Below are 21,249 nucleotides of genomic sequence, written 5' to 3'. Positions count from 1 at the left end.
CTCTAGGAAGAGTCTTGGTAGCTCCAACCCTCTTCCATTTATGAATGATGGAGGCCACTGTGCTGTTGGGGACCTTCAATGCTGCAGACATTTTTTGGTACCCTTCCTCAGATCTGTGCCTCGCCACAATCCTGTCTCAGAGCTCTAAGAACAATTCCTTCAACCTCATGGTTTGGTTTTTGCTCTGACATGCACTGTCAACTGTGGGACCTTATATAGACATGTGTGTGCCTTTCAAACAATTTCCAATTAATTTAATTTACCACAGGTGGACTCCAATCAAGTTGTAGAAACATCTCAAGGATGATCAATGGAAACAGGATGTACCTGAGATCAATTTCGAGTCTCATAGCAAAGGGTCTGAATACCTATCTAAATAACATCTTTTTTACTTTTAATAAATGTGCAAATATGTCTAAAAACCTGTTTTCACAAAAATGAATTTAATCAATTTTAGAATAAGGCTTTAATATAACAAAATGTGGAAAAAAGGAAGGGGTCTGAATACTTTCCAAATGCACTGTATGTGTGTCTGATTATGATCCTCTGAGATAATATTGTTATATGGCGGATACACTCACTCTATTCACTTATCAAATTCAATTTGTGGTCACTGATTGTTGTGTTTTTTTCTTTATAGAGGACACCTGTTCCATTCTCTCCAGATTTGCCTCTTCTTACGTGTATCAGTAAGCCTTCAGCTGTCAAAGCAGTGAATGTATTGTGGACTCAGCTAACTGTGAGTAATCAAAATAGCTATTTTACGGTTGTGTTTACACAACACCACTCTGCACATGAACTTGTGAACTGTTTGTAAAGAATCCTTCATACAAACACGCATCAAGGGGAGTTCAAATGACAGGTTTACCTCTCTCTGTCATTGAAATGCAACAGATTACAAACACTCTCAGTGAGAAAGGCCAACAAGTGTAAAATAGAGAGATCAAATGGAATGCTAACATTAATCTGTTTATATTTTCTGACAACACATTTTTGGATAACAGCACAAGAAATTAAAAAACACAGCTTTTATATTGTCCTTAATATACAGTATTTCCACTCTTAATGAAAGCCAGATTTGTCCCCAATACTTTGCAACGCTGTTATGGATTTCAAGAGCAGCCAACAATATAGAAAATGAACAATGAAGCATGAAGAGCTCCCTTGTTAGAGGATACACTGTATCACAGAGCTATGCGGTTCGATAGCTGGTCTCTTATTGAGGATTTGGATAACATACTATAGAGGTCTATCAGCTGCTAAGTTGAAGAGATCAAAGGGCACACACACACACACACACACACACACACACACACACTACACAAATATCCAGTACTCACCAGCAATGATCGTCTCTGCCAACATTGCCCAGTATTTCCAGTAAACAAATTTCCAGTGGAACAATTTTAGTCCACATCCATTCTCGTTTTCAATCCACAGTGCAGATAATAGATATTTAACAGATGAAATCAAAATGAATTAACTTGCAGGCCCAGCTGTGCCACATTGCAAGGGAAAAAAAACTGGCAAAATAAATTTTTATTTTCTGTATAAAAGCTGTTTTCTGAGATGAAGGACTTCAGTACTGTACAAGTCTAATTTCTTTGCCAGAGTGAGTTTTGGATTGCTGCACATACAGCCTGGGAATCAAACTAGATGCATATCCATACACGGCTAGACAAGGCTCCCTCCCCATGTAACAATTAGACTGCCCCTGCACACGGGACGCGTTTTGTAAAGGTCACAAGCAATTACCCAACCTGAAAAAAGCTGGCATGCCTCACATGGCTCTGCACACTCTCATTAGGTGTGCACAGATGTAGGATCTTAATTTGAGCCAGTTTGCTACAAAAGGAAAATAATCCTGCAGCAACAGGGAATGTGAATTATAAATAATGGATCTTTTTCTAGTGGTTGATACATTTTTCGTAAGGGAAAATCAAGTCTGAAATTTTTAGTAGCGGTGGCTTCCAGAGGAAGCCAATCCAGAAAAAAAGCCATATTACAACCTATGTGTTATTTGTGTTGTTTGCTCTATAACCTGTTAGTTCATATGCCTTGACACCGTGATATATTGGCCTAAGGCCGAGACAATAAAAAGACACAGTGGCAGAATATATTCAACCATATGTCCAGTGAAGTCTACAAAACATATTGCATGTAACAAACAGGCTTATAGCATGGTAAAGCAAGGTAATGTTTCCGACATTTTCGGACTAGTAAACAACTATTGATTTAGAACCACGAAGAGTTACAGCAAGTCGCAAAGAAAACAGGAGCTGCCTCCACTATTCCAGCACCATTTCAACTTCAACATCATCTAATCACCTATGCTTAGTTTAATACAGTGACATCTAAAAGATAACAAAAACAATTTAGTCCAATCAACGAGCTAAATATGATGTGGCTATCCATGATACTTATTTCTGTGTGTGTGTGTGTGTGTGTGTGTGTGTGTGTGTGTGTGTGTGTGTGTGTGTGTGTGTGTGTGTGTGTGTGTGTGTGTGTGTGTGTATGCACGCATGCAAGTAGAAAAAACATGTTGACTCCACTTGAAATTTCACAGTGGAAACTTCAAACCTTTTCAATTTCCTGCATTACAGGAAAATTCTCCTTCAACAGGGTGATCAAATTAAGATCCTACATCTGTACTGCAACCTAGAGTGGGCCATAAAAGCACTGTGTTGCTCCCTGCCTTCCAACCCTCCTCTAATACATCTGCACCCACCAGCGTTAGAAGCACAAGGGAAAGTACACATCACCTCTGGATCAGATATGAGGGGAAAGGAGTACAGGCAAACACTGTGAGAGGATGAGGGCCCACTGTGCATTACAGTGCTTAGTCAATGCCTGACAGGGGGAGGACATGGTTTTTCCCCAATCATTAAGACACACCAATTTGCATGATTTATTAAAAAAAAAATATATATAAAAAGTTAAACAGAGTATGATTATTATGTGTATCTTAGAAGATAGTCATACCAATGAACCATACAGGTTCATATATATAGGCTCCATATAGGTTAAATCTAAAGAGGAGATACAATGCCTTGCAAAAGTAATCATCCCCCTTGGCATTTTCCCTATTTTGTTGCATTACAACCTGTAATTTAAATTGATTATTATTTGGATTTCATGTAACGGACATACACAAAATAGTCCAAATTGGTGAAGTGAAATGAAAAAAAATAACTTGTTTCAAAATATTCTACAAAACTAAAAACGGAAAGGTGGTGCATGCAAATGTATTCACCCCTTTTGCTATGAAGCCCCTAAATAAGATCTGGTGCAACCAATTACCTCCAGAAGTCACATAATAAGTTAAATAAATTCCACCTGTGTGCAATCTAAGTGTCACATGATCTCAGTATATATACACCTGTTCCGAAAGGCCCTAGAGTCTGCAACACCACTAAGCAAGGGGCACCACCAAGCAAACAGCACCATGAAGACAAAGGAGCTCTCCAAACAGGTCATGGTTGGGTTATAAAACAATATCCGAAACTTTGAACATCCCATGGAGCACCATTAAATCCATTATTAAAAAATAGAAAGAATATGGCACCACAACAAACCTGCCAAGAGGGCATTAATCAGAGAGGCAACAAAGAGACCAAAGATAACCCTGAAGGAGCTGCAAAGCTCCACAGCGGAGATTTGAGTATCTATCCATTGGACCACTTTCAGCCATACACTTCACGGAGCTGGGCTTTACGGAAGAGTGGCCAGAAAAAAGCCATTGCTTAAAGAAAAAAATAAGCAAACAAGTTTGGTGTTCGCCAAAAGGCATGTGGAAGACTCCCCAAATGCTATGTCTGGCGCAAACCCAACAACTCTCATCACCCTGGGAACACCACAGTGAAGCATGGTGGTGGCAGCATCATGCTGTGGGGATGTTTTTCATCGGCAGGGACTGTGAAACTTGAGACTGGGACAGAGGTTCACCTTCCAACAGGAAAATGACCCTAAGCATACTGCTAAAGCAACATTCGAGTGGTTTAAAGGGAAACATTTAAATGTCTTGGAATGGCCTATTCAAAGCCCAGACCTCAATCCAATTGAGAATCTGTGGTATGACTTAAAGATTGCTGTACACCTTAAAGATCGCTGTACACCAGCAGGAACTCATCCAACTTGAAGGAGCTGGAGCAGTTTTGCCTTGAAAAATGAGCAGAAATCCCAGTGGCTAGATGAGCCAATCTTATAGAGAGACATACACCAAGAGACTTGCAGCTGTAATTGCTGCAAAAGGTGGCTCTACAAAGTATTGACTTTTGGGGGGGGGGGGGGGTGAATAGTTATGTACACTCAAGTTTTCTGTTATTTTGTGTTATTTCTTGTTTGTTTCACAATAAAAAAAAAATATTTTGCATCTTCAAAGTGGGAGGCACGTTGTGTAAATCAAATGATACAACCCCCCAACAAAAAATATATATTTTAATTCCAAGCAACAAAATAGGAAAAATGCCAAGGGGGTGAATACTTTCGCAAGCCACTGTAAAGGCATGGGAGGAGTATCTAAACTGCACAAATAGGCAACAGAGATCCTTTATTGATGTCCATGAAATTGACCCATGCACAGGAAGCCTTGCTCTCATGGCCGATTCCAACAAATGACATGAACTGTATTCTAGTACACCATGTCTTATACTCAATACCCCATGATGATCCTAGTGTGCTGAATGCACGCAATGTGGACCCTGTCTAACAATTCCCATACTGAGGAGGTATGAGATCACAAAACTCACAAACACTAATTCAAAACCGGAGGCACAACGGGTCTTCAACAAAACACCATGGCTCATCCAGTAGAAAAACGCAAATTGAAACCATATCCAATAAAAAATACTGTATATCGTATACGTCTTCCTTTTCAAAGTTTAAAGGCCAAATGGATGGGGATTACTTTTTCCGCTAATAATTCAGAAAAAAATATGAAAATTAAAATCTGTGAATAAGTGTATCACACTACTATTGGTGACATTGTATATTGTATTGAAATGAAATCATGTGACTATCAATTCTATAACACTACAGTGCATTTGGAAAGTATTCAGACCCCTTGACTTTTTCCACATTTTGTTACGTTACAGCCTTATTCTAAAATTGATTAATTAAATAATATTTTTTTCCTCATCAATCTACACACAACACCCAATACTGATTAAGTAAAAACACGTTTCTTGCAAATGTCTTAAAAATAATAAACAGAAATACCTAATTTACATAAGTGTTCAGACAGAAGCCACTCCTCAGTAAAAGGCGCATGACAACCCGCTTGGAGTTTGCCAAAAGGCACCTAAAGACTTTTAGACCATGAGAAACAAAATTATCTGGTCTGATGAAACCAAGATTGAACTCTTTGGCCTGAACACCAAGCTTCACGTCTGGATGACACATGGCACCATCCATATGGGCAGTGGTGGTTCTAGACCATTTCAAATGGGGGGGCCAAGCTGGGGCCAGTTGTACTTTTAGATGGGCCAGTTACATTAGACGTTATTGTTGTCATATCGTTTTCTTCACTGCATTGCAGGCATTAGCAGGCAAAAGACCATGTTCCGCGTTGCCACTGTCTAATAACGGATGTAAAAAAAGAACGATAGCAAAAATGTGTTATGTAAAAATTATTTCATACTCCACATTTAGGGGGGCCACAAGGGGGTTACATACATTTTGAGAAAACAAGTTATATTAAGTGAATAGCTAGCTAGCGTTAGCAGCGTTTGGTGGTCAAGACTGAGAGCTAGCTAACCAGCTGAGCTAGCAAACAAAAGTATACATTTGGATTTACAAAATACTCCATCAACATGCTCTGCATTTCAGAAATCACAGTAGCAAGTACTCCTGGTGCACTAAGCCATTTAAGCATAAATGTTTCGAAGAAAACTCTGTTTTTTACATAGCCCTCAGTGGCTTTTTGGCAATTTAAACATGAGCTTGTCAGGGGTGTCAACAGTTGCTATCCATTGGAGCACTGTGATTGGTTGCCTAAAATTCAGGGGAGGGGCTTTAGCGAAGGGTAAATTCAAAAGGTGAAGCAGCAGGGGTGCAACTTTGGTTTTAGAAGTGGGAGGGACACAACTTTAATTTGTTCATTTTTTTCAGTCGGATAAACACTCCAAACATCCTACCCAACCGCTCGGAGGCATCCGCATGGTCCTTAAGCACACCTTTACCTCGTTTTGGATAACATTCCAATTATAAACTGGGGGGGACATGTCCCCAGTGAAAGTTGCACACCTGTGAAGACGTATGCTTAGATAACCTATGCAGAAAAATAGACATATATGTATTTTTTTTTTTACATAGAATTAGGCATAATGATTATCACTCTAGATTGCAGGAAACGTTGTTTCATGTGTTTTAAAAATGCTACATTTTCCCAACCACCCCCCTCCATACTTCGTGCCCCCTCTAAAATAATGGGTGCATGACGCTCCCCTGCTCTCCAATCAGCCTTCCCCATTCAAATCTTAATTTAACATTAGAATTATCCCACAATGCAGATGATGAATCAGCTCTTATGTCTGCAAATAGGCTATTGAGGGAGCTTATTATGTTTACCCAATAATAATGCACTAAATCACTGATTGGGCACATCATTGTCACACATAAAAAATGACAGAGTCGCAAAATAGAACTAATTTGATTGAACATAAAATGTATGTCAAAATGATTGAAATAGCCTATATAGGCCCATTCCCGTGTAGCCTATGTATCGTCTAATGCGGTCATCTTTGTATTTGTAGTCAACTTCGTTCTGAGTCATTGGCAGTCACAGTCAGATGATGGCCTAAACATCTTGATTCAATCATTACTAGAGATATTCTGTCAATAAAGGGACGCAGAACGATGCACGTTGGCTGCTCTGTGAGTGGTCTGGATCACTCGTAGAAGTACGAAGGTTTTTTAAGAGCCACGTTACTAACGAAGACTGGGAAACTTAACACAGACTAACCCTTGCTCTTGGGTATGTTGTGGTGGACGCTCAATGCAATTGCTTCACTGCAACCTGGTAAAATGATATTTGAAGTCAGGGTAGCCACTGAATGGCTCTGAATTCACTGCATTCAAAGATATCATCCTTTTAAGAGCTAACTAGTGCTGAGAACAGTAATATTTTACACGCACATTAAGTTACCCATCAGCAATCATTTCTAGTGAATTTTTTTTGTGAAAAATTGGTGGATATAGTTTTTTAGAAATAAGTTTATATGTTTATATATGAAATAAGTTTATATATAATATGTTATATGTTCCCCTCTGTTTTCCTCTGGGCAGTAATTTCATTAAAGCACAAAGACAAAGTACTTTTGCTATTCATTACACAGTAAAACTCATTAGCGTATGGACTATATGAAAACCAAACGTCTATATGAAGTCTTCAATCACAGATAAGATTCACACTTGAAGAGAGGAATCCTTTGACGTTACTTGAAACCAAGATAAATATTGAACGACTGGGGTCAGTCCACGTGCAAACTTCAACGGTGTTCAAATAAAAGTTAAAATAAGCGACGGGAAACAAATAACCTGCAACTGATGTCCTCCAATATATGGTTGCATCTCTTTATCAAAAAACAAAGATCAATGACGTGTTGACAGTAAACAGTAGGCTAGAAAAGTTGTATTTCGATTAATGCCAAATATTATTTTTGATGGTGATCATTGAAATAGCCAACTTTTGGATTAATTTCTAAACGAAATAGAATCGAAAATGCTACATAACAAAATGTAAGTGGGCTAGCTGCCCATTTCCACCCAAATAAAATAATGTGCTGCAAAATCGAAATCTGAAGAAAAATACAATAGGAATCAAACGGGTTTATAAAAGGCTACAGAATAAGTGTAAGTCTATCATGGCTAGGCCTATCTTTTTATTCAGGATTTGACAGAGCATCACGATGTATTTTTTTCTTTTAGGAATCCGTGGAAGGGAGTGGGGAATACAAAGGCATTGGGCTTATAGGCTATATATTGAGCAGAAGACGGGTTGTCGGCGAGAATATGCCTAGACTACTGTAGGCCAAAGAAAGAGCTAAAGCCTAAATTCTAATATAAGCCTATCGAGCTGTACTTTAAAGTTCCAATGCAGACGTTTTTATCTGAAGATCAAATTGTAAAAAAAAAAGAAAAAAATGTAAAGCTTCTTAGCAAAGAGCAATTTATCAAGCAATAATTTTGCTAGGACTGTCTGGAAGCAGTTTGAATAGGAAGAAGATAACTGAAGTTTAGCTGTTATTGGCAACTGAAGATTAGCTGTTATTGGCAGAGCGGTTTGGAACTCTCTTTCTTATTGGTCTATTAAATAATTTGCTGCATGGTTACCATGGAAGGCTAAAACTCCCTCCTACCAAAACAGGCTGAAATTGCAGGCAGTTTTTTAAAACAGCTCTTACACTAAACATTTACATTTACGTCATTTAGCAGACCCAGAGCGACTTACAAATTGGTGCATTCACCTAAAACGGCATTATCATAATTTTCACAATTTCACAGTATTATTCCAACCTCATAGTGTGGAAATATATATAAAACAGAAAAATCACAGTTTTGACTGCACTGGGCTTTGAAGAGGAATGTTGTATCCTAGTATAAAGACCTACAGTAACATGTGAAATACAATTACTGGCGTGTTCACGAGACGCAACTGAGGTGACAAAAGTAATTTCTGAATAACGTGGACCTAAACAAATTGCATGAGCTCCACTTCATCTATACATACGTTTAAGCCTGCTGTGTGCACGGTGTTTAATGCATAAGGCCTTAACGTGAACACGACATCATAAGCACTACACGTACAGTGACGAAACCACCAGTCTGCCTTCACCCCTCACACACCATGTTCAGTTGAAGTAAAACATTGACATACAGTTATGCGGTGGTGAAGTGTGTGCCAAACTGATGCAAGGGCACACTAGCCTCCTGTGTAATGGTGTGTAACCACAGAGGTGTCATGACACGAGAAGTGGACACCTTTAGGGACCCAGGCCCGTGCGCACACTGGCCTACCTCCAGCCGCCACCACAACTGGAGAGTGTCCTGGTTTGAGCAACACCACTAACACCAACTTTTGAACTATTCGATCAAATTATGAATGGAAAAACATAACTATTTGGTGTCGGTTCGTTTTTTTAAATTTTTTATTGTGTTATTTTTGATTGAAAGAATACATTCATTAGACTGAAACACATTACACATTTCTCCTGGAAATCAAACGAGTGACAAGATACGTTTTAGGCTGATTCGTTATCTCAAATGTACTCTATTTAAAGTCTGTTCGTTTTATTTAAATGAGCAGGCTCCCGTATGTGAGGACTACTGAATAAAAACTTAGCATATCTGTCAACCGTTACAAAAAGAAAATGAAATTCATGCAAATGTTCCTCGTTTCACAACTAACATTTGGGGAACCTTTTAGTTTTTGTTTGGTTTTGTCACGTGACTTTTGCAGAGCCACACTTGCACACAACCTATCCACTTTACCAGCAGGAGGTCCTTCGTCTCTCAAACATGTATTTATGCACCAAAAAAAAGACTCCATAGACTTCAGTCAATTTTGAGGGCCTCTTTTATAGGCTATAAACATGCATAATGCAATATTGAAAGTGTTAAGAACCTCAAACTCGATTAAAATGTTCAACTAATTACAGACTACAGAAATAATAAAATTAAATATATTACATTCAATTTCCACGCAATGCTTATAATCAAACTATATGCTTACATTTTGCATTGTTTATGAATATTCCAGAAATAAAAGAAGATTGGTCAAACCATGCTTGTATCAATGTAAACCTAGTAGACAAAATATATCACGGTTCTAATAGTAATAAATAATGATTTGCTAATATCGAAATTAATTTTAAAAAGTGGTGGAAAAAAGTCGAATTAACTTGTTGGCATGATATAATATTGCCACTTAACAACATGACATGCTGTGCTGTCTTCAGCGTTAAAGTGCAGACGTTAAAACGATTATCTCCTCAGACATGCTTTCATAAAGACACAATACAAAACTTGAATGAGAATAAATATACTTAGTAATTTGGTTATTGATAAAAGTCGACACATTGTATTAAGTAATTTGCCCTGTAGTAAGCGGCCGAAACAGCTCTATAGTTTTACTGTGCATCTTCCAAAGCACCAATGGACTCGCAACGAGTCTAATAAAGATCTTAGTTAAACTTAAATAATTTCACATTGTCTTTCTTGTAAAAAAAAAAACATTTTTGAAAAACATATTTGAAACATGCATTTATACCTGATACATCGCGACATGTTTGTGTTCCAGTGGTCCTCTTTAGCCAAGGAATCTGCACAGTCGTGTGCAGTAGGTTAATATGTTTAAACTAGATGGAGGTGTAATTCCTATTCTATCCAGATGAGGGGAAATTGAGGTTCTGTTGAGCAGTCATAGGGATTTAGAAAAGTGATTTCAACAGAATTCTACAGAATCAAAGCAATTTCAATAACTTAAACAAAACAGATAACGTAGCCTATCACTTCATCAAGATAGTCAAGAAATAATGGTTCATTTGTTGAGAAAGATTAAATTGTACATATGCTTTATGTTTGATTTAGCAGATAACATTTAGAGCAGTGAGCCACACTAACTGTACCTTCACTGTAACTTTAATGAACGATCGATCGCCCTCTCCTCATGCTTCGCCTCCATCCAAGGTTGCTGTGGTGACCCAACCTGATGTTTTCCATGTGTCTTGATCCCTTCAAGACCTGTAGTGAAGTGGCCAAGAGAGAGAGGATAGTGACACTGCACCTTGTTACCGTTGGGTCGACTGTTAACTTTTACTAGTGACATTTTGCGAGCTTATAAACGATACCTTCTTAACTTCCACAGGAAACACGGGGAACATGCTGTGATAATGCTAGCCTCGGGAATTCAGTCAATATCCTATAGTCTAGGAGCATTGCAACCCACAAAGGTATCGATTACATGAGCCCTATAGCATGTTTGATGCTAAGGATGGAGGTGTAAAAAAGACCTTACCGGTTAGTGAGTCCCTTGGTCTGGGTTGTAATCGAAACTTCATGTGACACTATTCTGCGATTCCCATGGTCTGCTAGTTCCGGCCTCTTATGGCGCGCAAAACACATCATGGGCGAGACGCACGGGCCAGTTGGTTCCGCAATGGACCAAAAAACGCAACTAGAAAATATATTAGCAATTGTGCCGACTTAATTTTAATAGCATAATAATAGTAGGCATTGCAATATAAATACATTGATTGAAATAAAAATGGAGTTGTCAAATGGTCGTGGAATTTATATGAAAATGGATGGTGTGAAAATGTATCAAAGTGGATGGAATTAAACAAGTCTGAAATATTATGTTTTAATGATACAAATTGGTGGATAAGATTCGAATAGTTCTTTGATCAAAATATATAGGCTACACTGCATGTTCTATTGCCAAGTGTCACTCACAAAATATTGTAATCACAATCTACATTAGTGGAGAGGTGCCCATTGGAAGTCCATCCAAAGCACAACTCACCTCATTCGAAAGAAACTCTTCAATGGTTTACAGTGTATTTTCTATTTACCAATGCATCGTGTTCAATAAAATGTTTCCCCTCAGTCACTTAATCCCTATGTAAAATACCGAGAGAGGTTGAATTGCGCAACCCGGATGGTGCATGTGTGCAACAGCCTATCCACAGTCAGGACGGCCAATGAAACTAAACCAGAGCTCCAGCGTGGTAAAATTGACGTAGAGGGACGCGTCAAATGAATCCCAACAAACTTCAGCCTCCGGGATAACTAAATGTTGCCTTTATCAGATGAAGATCACTTCAGTGCCATTGTACAAAGCATTTTCTCTCAAAGCACTGTGATAAAAGAGGGAGAAGAACATTTGGAAGGAGACTTTTTAGAAGTCCACATTTTTTCTTCAACTTTTTGCTTCCTTCGTGCAGAAGGGAGAACCACCGCATTTAGCCATTGAGGGGCAACTATTTCAAAGCATCTCGAACCACAGGCAAATGGGTAAGCTTGCGTTAACATCGGCATGCTTCAGTGAAAGAAAGCTTATGGAAGCATAACCATGCTTAACACGCCTGCATAACGCCAGAAATAACTATACAGTTGATTTCGGGTTGTAGATAAAGTGGACATATCACTTTACAGAACGAATGGAAGGATAGTTTACACGACAGACATGTCGTTTTTTTCCGCGATATGCTAATGCAGCATATTCATAATGAAGTTCATAGTCAATGGTTGATTTATAAAAAATGTATGTAAAGAATATTGAAATGAATTGACATAAAACTTAAAAAGTGGCAAAAGTGGCACTAAGATCCAAGGTAAGTTAAATGTCGCCTCCTGATGTAAATAGTAACAACAAAAACTTGCATTAGCTCGCCATTTTGCATAGTTAATTTTACTGTGCGAGTATGGAGTTCATGAAAAAAGTTTTGTCTGCTTTCATGATTGAATATGTTCATGTATCTTTATTCCCGTCAGAGCAAACCTATGGCGAGGTGAATCAGTTGGGAGGTGTATTCGTCAATGGACGACCTCTGCCCAACGCCATACGACTACGGATAGTGGAGTTGGCCCAGCTTGGAATCAGACCCTGTGATATTAGTAGGCAACTTCGCGTCTCTCACGGATGTGTGAGCAAGATATTAGCTCGGTACAGCGAAACAGGTTCCATTTTACCCGGTGCCATCGGGGGGAGCAAACCACGGGTTACCACACCGAATGTAGTGAAGAACATAAGGGATTACAAACAAGGTGATCCGGGGATATTTGCTTGGGAGATCCGGGACAGGCTACTAGCAGACGGAGTTTGTGACAAATACAACGTGCCCTCAGTCAGCTCCATTAGCCGGATTTTACGGAACAAGATTGGAAACCTTTCCCAGCCAAACCAGTATGAGAGCAGCAAGCAAGCCCCCACACAGGCCGGCCTCTCTTACAACCACATATACCCTTATTCCTATCCCAATACTATGTCACCCAATGGCAAAATGGGCAGCGGTCCCGGAGTACCCGTGACGGCCGGGCATGTAAACATATCAAGGGCCTGGCCGTCGGCGCACACTGTCACCAACATTCTGGGTATCAGGGCCTTCATGGATCATCAAGGTGCGTAAAATATTGAATCTATTTTCTAGACAAATGATTGCGTGTTGATTTATATGGCACCTTACATACAGACAGTTCTAACCCATTTCCCAATAATTGTCAAAGTGCATTTGGGGTGACTGGCTTGTGCTATTGGACGTGCTGTTCAGCTTATGACTAATTTGTCCATGATGCATGATTTATAAATCATGTTTTGACGTGCGATCATCAGGGAGGAAATTTGCCCTATAAATCTTTGTAGGCCTTGGTTTTGTGCCTCACAAGGAAAACGACTTACTCTGCAGGCCTACTCACTGGCGCCTAGGCAAGCACCTTGCTTAGGCTACCCGTTAAAGCCTCCTCGTTCCCCGTAGGACCTAAGGTCACTCACTATAAGGTCCAACTCGTCATGTTCTTAGTGATTTGTTGCCTCTAGACCCCAGATGGATTGTCGGCCATGGCTGCAGCGCTGCCACCAAGGAAACAAATGAAGGTAGCAAGTAGGCATATAGCATGTAGCCATATTCGAAAGAGCGTAATTATTATGCATGCTTGTACAATGATGCGATATAATAATCGATCATTTTATGTGGCATTGAACATTTTTAATTGCTATAAACGTGTGATAGCCTTGTCCACATTTCCCCCAATAGATTCCTGACGAACAGCCTATAAAGATCTTGATTCAGAAACGGAAACAATAGGTCTTGCTTGGATACGCACAATTACGCACCCTATTCCTCTCCTCAAAACCTATTGTTTTGATCGCATTTTAAGAAATAGAGCCGATATAACGTGCAATATTAATATTAAGTATAACATATAATTTAGGTCTCATTTAATATTTTACAGTTGTTACGGCTGCTTTCTTCATGTTGGATCATTTGATAGTTAGTTATGAATATCAATAGAACAGAGACATGTTGACAGTTTCCCCCTAATGATCTGTCATGTAAAGTGCAGTTTTCTGTGCAATTTCCAGCTATTGCTGGAGCAGAGGGATATCCTCCGAAAATGGAAGACTGGAGTAGTATCAACAGAGCCACGTTTCCCTCGGCTCATGCAGTCAACGGAATTGACAAATCAGCCATTGATGCAGACATAAAATATGCACAGGTAAAAACAAGAACTCATATAAATGCATAAGACTATAGCTGTGTCCTTTATCTGCAGAGAGACTGGGCTCGAAGTGTAACATAATATAGTGTGTATTGAAAGGCATTAATCTGTTTAATATAGGCTTTGTATTCGCAAGTTGTTTAAATGTTCGTCAAAATGTTCAACGTTTGCTCCAGCACTATTCAAGGAAGATTAATATGATATAGGGTGAATTGATATATACTGTATACACACTTATATTGTAGATGTGCAAATGTTTCGTTCTGGGAAACGGACATCTGACTTTCTTCGTGTGTGTGCGTATGTTGGTATTTTCTTGCAGCCTTCATCGACATTATCCAGTTATGTCCCTGCTTGTGCCTACACACCTTCAAACCAGTACGGCGTTTATAGCGGGCCAGGTAGCTATGTGACCCCTGGGCACCCTTGGCAGTCCCAGAACTCGAGTTTGTCCCACCCAAGCAGCGGCATGACGATGCACGCGGGAGACATCCACTCTTCAATGCCGTTCAAACATCCATCGCGAGAAGGTAGGCCAGATCGTGTTTGATAGTGTTCCATTCTGATCACAACTGCGATATCTCAATTTTAGCATCATTTAGCATAATTCACCGGCAGCTGACTCGTTTCCCTCCAAGTTTCCTTAATCTATGGCAAAAAAACATCGTTATTTTAAGTTCAATAACAAGGTGTAAAATAACAGAATGTGCATTTTTATAATTTTGTATTTTCTTTTTAAAGCCTATTCACACACACACACACACACACACACACACACACACACACACACACACACACACACACACACACACACACACACACACACACACACACACACACACACACACACACACACACACACACACACACACCCCCCCCGACATTCATTATTAAACAACCATTAATCTAACACCGGTTGCCTAATTGTGGACATTAAATATTAAATGATGTCACTGTCAAGTCCCACAATAATTATATTTATATGTTATATATAGGGTGTTAGTGCAAAAGCAATCCAAGCCTACATTAGCAAAGGGTCTCGAAATTGAAGCAGCCTAAAATATTGATGTAGGCCTAATGGTGCGGACCTATAGTGTATATAACTCTAGGACAGCTAAGTTAGAATTATTTTAGGCTGAGATAGGCCTAATGGTGTGGACCTATAGTGTATATAACTCTAGGACAGCTAAGTTAGAATTATTTTAGGCTGAGATAGGAGAAGTGGGTTCTACTGATAGGCCTAAATAGGTGCTTGAACTAAGTGATCTCGGCCCTTTTACATGTATTCTACTTATGCTTATATTAAAACGTGTTCTTATCCTTTTGATAGCTACAGTGTATTTTAATTTCAAATTAAATATATGATACAATTAAAAACATTTAGTGTTAAAAAATTTTTGTTATTAGCCAACATTTATGGATGATATGGTCTTGACAAAAATAATGCATGGATAAATTCGATGATGATTTGAGGTGTGAACCCAAGAAGACAAATGTGGAGGTTATATTGCAGCATGTGATCCATGTTGTCAGTAAATTCATTAATAGTGTACAATTTAAATGTCATGTGATGTTTAAAAAAAGAACATTGCGTAAAATAATTTGGAATAATTCAAATATGGTATCAAATGAATAGCCTTATAGTGTAACATAGACTATTGTGATTATTAGTAACCTAGTTTGCATTTAAATGTTGCATGTAGTAGTCTAACTTTCAGGTCATTCAGGTCTGTATAGGCCTAAGATAAAATAATTTAGTTTTTTAATAAATATTGGCATTTTTAGTTTTGCTGAAATAAAGAGTAATGGCTTGTGTGCTATACAAACGTCTCCTGTTTGTGTTCTGCAGGAGACAGAAAGCCCCCCAGTCCCCTAAGCAAGCAACTACAGCAAGAGGCGTTGAGCAGTGTACACGGACTCAATCTCCCTACCTCACCCTCGTAATGCCAGGGAGCTCGCGCCGCAAACCGAGGACTCAAAACTCTCAGTAGGACTATGTAAGGAGCTGCAGACCCTTATCTATTTCAGGGCATTTCAAGAATTCAAACAGTAAGTGCAAGCACTATTTATGATCTGTTTGCCAAAGTGTTAACTATTGAATGGGCCATTGTAGCCTGACACATGTGCATACAAATGTAGCCAAATATAGATAGACTCCAGTCGGTCTGTGGCTATATGCATGTAAACTTATGAGGATGTTGAACTGTATTGGAGTCTCCTGTCCTCATGCAGCAGAGTTAGTGGTTGGTGGTTGTGTTGTCTTTTCATTGAACTACTTCATGTATATTTCTGTAAAAGACTGCAGGATTTAAATGCAATAATGTCTGTCATTGATGTTTCATTAAACAAGTTTGCTATAGTTGACAATGGAACTGTATCCTGTACACGCAGTAAATTGTTTTCTTAATTGGTTACAAATCTGGTTTCTACAGACCAACTCAACGATGTGAACAAAGTGATACATTGTACATGTAAAATAGATAATTGCAAAAGCTTTAATTATATATTTTTATAAATCCATTGTAAATATTCTAAATAAAGGCATTGTAAAAGATAACTGTTCCTGTCATTATAAAAATGCTAAACAAGTACTGCATACCATCTTTCTAAGTCGAATGTGTTTGCTTAGCGATTTAAAGCGCAGATATAGAATGCACTGGGTGTCGCAGATCATTAAGAAGCTGTTAGAGGAAGAAATTAGATTTCGATATCAGCAAGATGGCCAAAATTGATATGGGAAGTTATCGGTATGTATGAGGGAAATCACTGCGTATCATGCTGGGACAACGTGTAGGTGCTAATCTCTTTGCCCTCATGGGCGCTACCATGCTTCTGCATTAATGGAGCTTACTGCTTTCGGCGCCTCCAGTGATGGTATCTTAGCTCCTTCTTCTGGATACTTGCCATAAGGCAAATCAAATAACCAATCAAGTCCATGAGCATGTTATTTTGCATTTGAGGCTGAATTTGGGATAAAACTCTCTCTCTCTCTCTCTCTCTCTCTCTCTCTGCTTGGTGTGACAATTGATACACTGCATACCATCACTGAAGGCGCCGAATGCAGTAAATTATACTACCTACATAAATTGGGATCGTACTTTGCAAATTGTGGAATATCATTGACATTCTACAGCTTTTGATTTGGGCAATACTTGTTTATTGTTATGTTTGTTGCATGGTGTGTTCAGTATTCAATTTCCATAATATACAGTGGATTTAAAAAGTCTACACACCCCTGTTAAAATGCCAGGTTTTTGTGATGTAAAATAATGAGACAAAGATAAATCATGTCAGAACTTTTTCTACTGTTAATGTGACCTATAATGTGAACAATTCAATTGAAAAACAAACTGAAATCTTTGAGGGGGAAAAATAAAAAATAAAAAACTCACAATAACCTGGTTGCATAAGTGTGCACACCCTTAAACTAATACTTTGTTGAAGCACCTTTTGATTTTATTACAGCACTCAGTCTTTTTGGGTAGGAGTCTATTAGCATGGCACATCTTGATATGGCAATATTTGCCCACTCTTCTTTGCAAAAGCGCTCCAAACCTGTCAGATTGCGAGGACATCTCCTGTACACAGCCCTCTTCAGATCACCCCAGAGATGTTCAATTGGATTCAGATCTGGGCTCTGGCTGGGCCATTCCAAAACGTTAATCTTCTTCTGGTGAAGCCATGCTTTCGTGGATTTGGATGTGTGCTTTGGGTCGTTGTCGTGCTGAAAGGTGAACTTCCTCTTCATCTTCAGCTTTCTAACGGACGCCTGAAGGTTTTGTGCCAAAATTGCCTGGTATTTGGAACTGTTCATAATTCCCTCCACCCTGACTAAGGCCCCGGTTCCAGCTGAAGATAAACAGCCCCAAAGCATGATGCTGCCACCACCATGCTTCACTGTGGGTGATGCACTGTGGGTGATGTGCAGTGTTGTTTTTGCACCAAACATACCTTTTGGAATTATGGCCAAAAGGTTCAACCTTGGTTTCATCAGACCATAACACATTTTCCCACGTGCTTTTGGGGGACTTGATGTTTGTTTTTGCAAACTTCAGCCGGGCTTGGATGTTTTTCATTGTAAGAAAAGGCTTCCGTCTTGCCACCCTACCCCATAGCCCATTCATATGAAGAATACGGGAGATTGTTGTCACATGTAGCACACAGCCAGTACTTGCCAGAAATTCCTGCAGTTCCTTTAATGTTACTGTAGGCCTCTTGGAAGCCTCCCTGACCAGTTTTCTTCTCGTCTTTTCATACATTTTGGAGGGACGTCCAGTTCTTGGTAATGTCTCTGTGGTGCCATATTTTCTCCACTTGATGATGACTGTCTTCACTGTGTTCCATGGTTTATGTAATGCTTTGGAAATTATTTTGTACCATTCTCTTGATTGATATCTTTCAACAATGAGATCCCTCTGATGCTTTGGAAGCTCTCTGCGGACCATGGCTTTTGCTCTGAGATGCAACTAAGAAAATGTCAGGAAAATCCTACTTGAACAGCTGAACTTTATTTGTGATTAATCAGAGTCACTTTAAATGATGGCAGGTGTGTAATGACTTCTATTTAACATGGGTTTGAATGTGATTGGTTAATTCTGAACACAGCCACTTCCCCAGTTATAAGAGGGTGTGCACACTAATGCAACAAGGTTATTGTAAGGTTTCTATTTTTCATTTTTCCCCCTCGAAGATTTCAGTTTGTTTTTCAATTGAATTGTTCACATTATAGGTCACATTAACAGTAGAAAAAGTTCTGACATGATTTATCTTTGTCTCATTCTTTTACATCACAAAAACCTGGCATTTTAACAGGGGTGTGTAGACTTTTTATATCCACTGTATACTCTGCTGAAAATCCCCGAATATGCGTGGTGTTGTTGGTTTTGAATGTTGTGGATTTTGAAACAATCGGCAAAAATGCGATGTCATTATCACTGAAATGTGCGAACATGTAGACATTTGGTTCATCAGTTCCTTCACAGACTGATTCATTTGAGTCATCTGGACATTAGAGATAGACCTATTTTACATACCATGTCCACACAACTTGAACGGCTGTCTCTGAAGGATTTGCATTCTCTCAAACTAACAATCAACATATTGATAACGTCCACAAAAGTATTGATAATTTCAGGCCCAAGACCCCATCCAAAAGTCAGTGCATGCGTCTCACTCCAGCCAACTAACACTGTACGTGCCATAGGCTACATTCCATAAACTGTGCATTCCAATTCACAACCTGTATTTTTCATCCACCTCGAAATCGAACAATGATTAGTTATATTTAGAGATAAATGCTAAAGTTTATCTAGAATTTAAAGGGTTGTGATTTAAGTAGACAATGCATACTCTACATTGACCGACAATCAAAATGGGATAGACTATATTATTGGAAAAATGTATACAGTGCCTTCAGACCACAGGATGTTGGTTGGTGGCACCTTAATTGGGGAGAACAGGCTCGTGTTAATGACTGGAGCGGAATAAGTGGAATGGTAACAAATACATGGTTTCCAGGTGTTTGATGCCATCCAATTTGCTCCATTCCAGCCATTATTATGATCTGTTCTCTCATAAGCAGCCTCCTGTGCTTCAGAAAATATTCACACCCCTTGACTGTTTCCAAATTGTGTTGTGTTACAGCCTAAATTTAAAATTAATACAATTTAGATTGTGATTTACTGATCTACACATAATACCCCAAAATGTCTAAGTGGAATAATGTTTTTAGAATGTTTGTACATTTATTAAAAATGAAAAGCTGAAATGTCTTGACCCAATAAGTATATAACCCTTTTGTTATGCCAAGCCTAAATAAGTTCAGGAGTAAACATGAGCTTAACAAGTCATAATAAATTGTATGGACACTCTGTGTGCAATAATAGTGTTTAACATGATTTCTGTACCCCACACATACAATTATCTGTAAGGTCCATAAGTTGAGCAGTGAATTTCAAGCACAGAGTCAACCACAAAGACCATGGAGGTTTTTCTATGGTTCGCAAAAAAAGGCACCATTGGTAGATGGGTAAAAAAAAGCAGACATTGAATATCCATTTGAGCATGGTGAAGTAACAGGCATTCTTCCTAACTCAGTTGCCGGAGAGGAAGGAAACCGCTCAGGGATTTCACCATGAGGCCAATGGTGATTTTAAAACATTTACAGAGTTTAATGGTTGTGATATGAATCAAATTTCAAATCAAATTTATTTATATAGCCCTTCGTACATCAGCTGATATCTCAAAGTGCTGTACAGAAACCCAGCCTAAAACCCCAAACAGCAAGCAATGCATGTGAAAGAAGCACGGTGGCTAGGTAAAACTCCCTAGGAAAAACTCCCTAGAAAGGCCAAAAACCTAGGAAGAAACCTAGAGAGGAACCAGGCTATGAGGGGTGGCCAGTCCTCTTCTGGCTGTGCAGGGTGGATATTATAACAGAACATGGTCAAGATGTTAAAATGTTCATAAATGACCAGCATGGTCAAATAATAACAATCATAGTAGTTGTCGAGGGTGCAACAAGCACGTTCGGTGAACAGGTCAGGGTTCCATAGCCGCAGGCAGAACAGTTTAAACTGGAGCAGCAGCACTGCCAGGTGGACTGGGGACAGCAAGGAGTCATCATACCAGGTAGTCCTGAGGCATGGTCCTAGGGCTCAGGTCCTCCGAGAGAAAGACAGAAAGAGAGAATTAGAGAGAGCATATTTAAATTCACACAGGACACCGGATAAGACAAGAGAAATACTCCAGATGTAACAGACTGACCCTAGCCCCCCGACACATAAACTACTGCAGCATAAATACTGGAGGCTGAGACAGGAGGGATCAGAAGACACTGTGGCCCCATCCGATGATACCCCCGGACAGGGCCAAACAAATGAGAACTGAGGATGGATCAACAACATTGTAGTTAAGCCACAATATTAACATAAATTACAGAGGGAAAAGAAGGAAGCCTGTGCATAATGCAAATATTCCAGAACATGCATCCTGTTTGCAATAAGGCACTAAAATAATAATGCAAAAAATGTG

The 21,249-nt window shown here is 39.1% G+C and overlaps 1 protein-coding gene across 1 annotated transcript; it reads left to right on the top strand.

The window, feature by feature from the left end:
* The first annotated feature begins 11,743 nt into the window (after positions 1-11,743).
* LOC106577542 (paired box protein Pax-1) lies at positions 11,744-16,818 on the top strand. Its single transcript, XM_014155702.3, has 5 exons — positions 11,744-12,012; positions 12,493-13,119; positions 14,081-14,214; positions 14,540-14,747; positions 16,067-16,818. The coding sequence occupies exons 1-5, from the start codon at positions 12,009-12,011 to the stop codon at positions 16,159-16,161; spliced, it is 1,068 nt and encodes a 355-aa protein (XP_014011177.1). The 5' UTR covers positions 11,744-12,008; the 3' UTR covers positions 16,162-16,818.
* The last annotated feature ends 4,431 nt before the right edge of the window (positions 16,819-21,249 follow it).

Source organism: Salmo salar, chromosome 01 (assembly GCF_965601325.2).
Source record: "Salmo salar chromosome 01, fSalSal1, whole genome shotgun sequence".
In the NCBI taxonomy this organism is placed as follows: domain Eukaryota; kingdom Metazoa; phylum Chordata; class Actinopteri; order Salmoniformes; family Salmonidae; genus Salmo; species Salmo salar.
This window is presented reverse-complemented; position numbering and strand designations above follow the sequence as displayed.

Bases quoted from the DNA above. Each gene is read 5' to 3' on its own strand.
- LOC106577542 (XM_014155702.3), top strand. The intron at 13,120-14,080 runs GTGCGTAAAATA...TGCAATTTCCAG, and splicing joins GGCCTTCATGGATCATCAAG to CTATTGCTGGAGCAGAGGGA. The intron at 14,215-14,539 runs GTAAAAACAAGA...ATTTTCTTGCAG, and splicing joins CAGACATAAAATATGCACAG to CCTTCATCGACATTATCCAG.